This window comes from Octodon degus, unplaced genomic scaffold (assembly GCF_000260255.1).
Source record: "Octodon degus isolate 3935 unplaced genomic scaffold, OctDeg1.0 scaffold00010, whole genome shotgun sequence".
NCBI classification, from domain to species: domain Eukaryota; kingdom Metazoa; phylum Chordata; class Mammalia; order Rodentia; family Octodontidae; genus Octodon; species Octodon degus.
Window position 1 is genome coordinate 2,568,775 of NW_004524586.1, and position 3,093 is coordinate 2,571,867.

At 52.4% G+C, this 3,093-nt stretch overlaps 1 protein-coding gene across 1 annotated transcript in view; it reads right to left on the reverse strand.

Annotated features, from left to right (window-relative positions):
• Positions 1 to 717: 717 nt before the first annotated feature.
• Positions 718 to 3,093, reverse strand: part of Pdlim1 (PDZ and LIM domain 1) — a 47,181-nt gene continuing 44,805 nt past the window's right edge. The window contains exons 6-7 of the mRNA XM_023709031.1: positions 2,094 to 2,291; positions 718 to 1,255 (exon numbers count right to left, since the gene is read on the reverse strand). Coding sequence (XP_023564799.1) covers positions 1,069 to 1,255; positions 2,094 to 2,291 — 385 coding nt within the window. The 3' untranslated portion in view covers positions 718 to 1,068. The remainder of the gene's footprint in view (positions 1,256 to 2,093; positions 2,292 to 3,093) is intronic.

The window sequence follows — 3,093 nt, forward strand, 5'->3', positions numbered from 1 at the left end:
AGTCAGCAGGCAGACTGCACCTCTTCTGTGATTAAGGACAAAGCATTCCCTGAGCTCTCCGCCGCTGGCACCCACAATCCCATTTGCTTCTCTTCCCAAAGGAGAACAGCTATAATGGCAACAATCAACCTGAAACCTGATTTATTGAGGAGCATTTTAAGGCCAACTGGTACAGCTCCCATCTGTCTCTTGGGGAGCCTCCATTTCCTCAGATAAGCCCCAGGATAGACAAATGTAAAGAAAACACAATTTCATTAAAACCAGAATTATTTTTCATTAGAAAAAGATAATCTGGGCCAGCCAGGTAGCTCAGTGGACTAAAGCATGAACTTAGGCAGGCGCAGGGGCTGGGGTTTGATCCCTAGCATGCTGTGCTGGCCCCTGAGAATGAGACTGGGTGTGGTGGCAAGAGCCTGTAATCCCAGTGCTTGTGAGGCTGAAAACAGGAGGATCACTACAAGTGCAAGCTGTGTAGTGAGACTCTGTAGACCCTGTACTAAATACATTTAAAAAATAAATAAATAAATAAATAATAATTTGAAGCAAGCTTCAAAGCAATATAAAAACATGGCTTCTTCAATTACCAGCTTCCTCATACCAAAGAGACAGGCTTACAAATCTCAGAGAAGTAGGAAACCCAGAACAAGAGGAGAGATTTGAGAAATGTCACCAGGCAGGCCACAGAGAAAAAAGTCAAAGAATACAATATAACCACACTGCTTTACAATCTGTAAATTTATTGAGCAAAACAAAATCAGTATCAGATACACTCCATTTGGGCTGGTTCAAATGTCACTGAGGTCCATTTGCAACACATAAGAACTGAGGTAAAGAAGGTACTATGTTGCTGGGAAGGGGACAGAGGAAAAAAAACATTTTCCAATAACTAAAGCAGGCCTCACACAGCCAGTGTGAGTCAGTTAGCTCCTGAGGGGACTCAACATTTAATGTGCAGGGCTAAATCAAGACAAGCATGGGACACTGGGAGAGGAGGGGCCTGCACCCCTCGGACAGCGGGCGTGTGGCAGAGGCTGGCTGGAGAAGAGCTGTCAGGGCAGAGCGGCTGGATCACTTGGGGAACACGGTGACCACATCGTAGCCCTCAGGTGGCGTCACCCGCTCCCGGGCATGCTTTTCACAGTAGATCTGATCCTCTACGAAGAAATGGCCCTTCTGCTTCAAGTTGGTGCCACAGTCGGTGCACACGTAGCACTCAGGGTGGCGGTGACGGTCGCGGAGCTTCACAAACACGCCACTGTAGACATGAGGAGGAAGAGGGCACTGTCAGCAATGAGGACCTGCAGGTGGCGCCAGTGCCCACAATGTTCTCTCAGTGATGGGGCCTGGCCTTCATCTGGCCTTCATCTATCAAAAGGCAAAACAGGCTGGGGAGCTAGCTTGGGGAACTAAGCGCCTGCCTGGCAAGTGCAAGGACCTGCCCGGGTTTGATCCTCAGCACTGCATGCCTTACTGGCCCCCAGAACCCCCAGCGCTGGGGAGGCTGAGACAGGAGGATCACTTCGAGTCAGAGCTGTGTGGTGAGATCCTCTACCAAATAAATTATTTTTTCCAAAAGGCCAAACAGAGCCTCCCAGTGGCCCCTGATTGTGGGTACAAAAGGGAACTTCCACGCCTGGGATCAGGAAGCATGCCTTGGGAGGCCCCTCTCATTTCCACCAAGTAGTCTTATCTTCTCTGGGCTCCACAGCAAGAGAAAACCCGCATCACCCGGCCCTGCACATCCTGACTGCCTGGCTTCTGCGCCTCTTCTCCCAGCAGAACCCGTCTGCTTTGTCATGGCTTGTATCTAGATGGTCCCCTAAACCTTCTGTGATCACAGGTGGGGCTTTTCGGAGGTGCCTGGATCGATGCTGTGTGATGCTGGGATTGCAGGAGGGATACACAGGACAGAAAGAAGGCTGCCGCCGTCCCCTGGGGGCCTGTCTGCTGCTGCCCCCTGCCTGCTCTGCAGTGCCCTCCGCCACGCCACCGGCCTCGGAGCCAGCCAGCTGGGGACTGATATCCCCAAATGGTGCCAGCTGCAGGCTTCCCACCGTCAGGGCCCGCGTGGACTTGTGGAAGCAGGTACTCACACAATGCCAGTGCCACATTTGTCACACATGGGCAGCTTCTGAGCATTTCCAACAGATGCTGCCACCTTGGTAACTGGAGCTTTAACACTTCTGAATCCCGAGGGCTTGTTGGGATCCCCTGAAATGAGAAAAATACATGTTACAAAGTACAGAAACGCACTAGTGTAGCTTGCATGTTCTGAAGTCATTAGATTAAACACACATGTGTTCAGGTGTCACGAACACTGGAGTCGAACAGCTGTAATAATAGGCAAATTGCTTCCCTGGTCTCCTAGTTTCCTCTTCTATAAAGCAGAGCGTTCTCTGCTTCACTGTCTGTTATGCTTTGTGTCTAGGCGCCCCACCCCCCAAGGCCTCATGCAGCCAAGGAGCAGCTTCTGGAGTTTGTGATTCATTACTGTGGGTGTGGGTGCTGCAGGCGATTTGCATGACAGTGTAAGGAGCAGAGGCTAGCTGGAAGCCTGAGCTGGTGCCCCTCCTTCTGCCTCTGCCCTGAAAGGTTGCTCTCTGCCATGTGCCACGCTGCCTTGGAGCCAGCTGAGTAGGGACTGAAACCTCCAATGACTGTGAGCTAAATAAGCCTTTCCTTCCTTCATTTCAGGTGTCAGGTATTTGTCCCAGCAACGAGAGAAGAGTAACTGAGACACTGTCATAACACAAGATTTTTAAAAAATATACAGCGCCCTCTACAGTCCCTGGCATGGGCTAGCCATCACGGCAGCCCTCTACAGCCCCGGCATGTGCTAGCCCTCATGGCCACCCTCTACAGCCCCTGGCATGTGCTAGCCCTCACGGCCGCCCTCTACAGCCCCGGCATGTGCTAGCCCTCATGGCCGCCCTCTACAGCCCCGGCATGTGCTAGCCCTCATGGCCGCCCTCTACAGCCCCTGGCATGTGCTAGCCCTCATGGCCGCCCTCTACAGCCCCGGCATGTGCTAGCCCGCATGGCCGCCCTCTACAGCCCCTGGCATGTGCTAGCCCTCATGGCCGCCCTCTACAG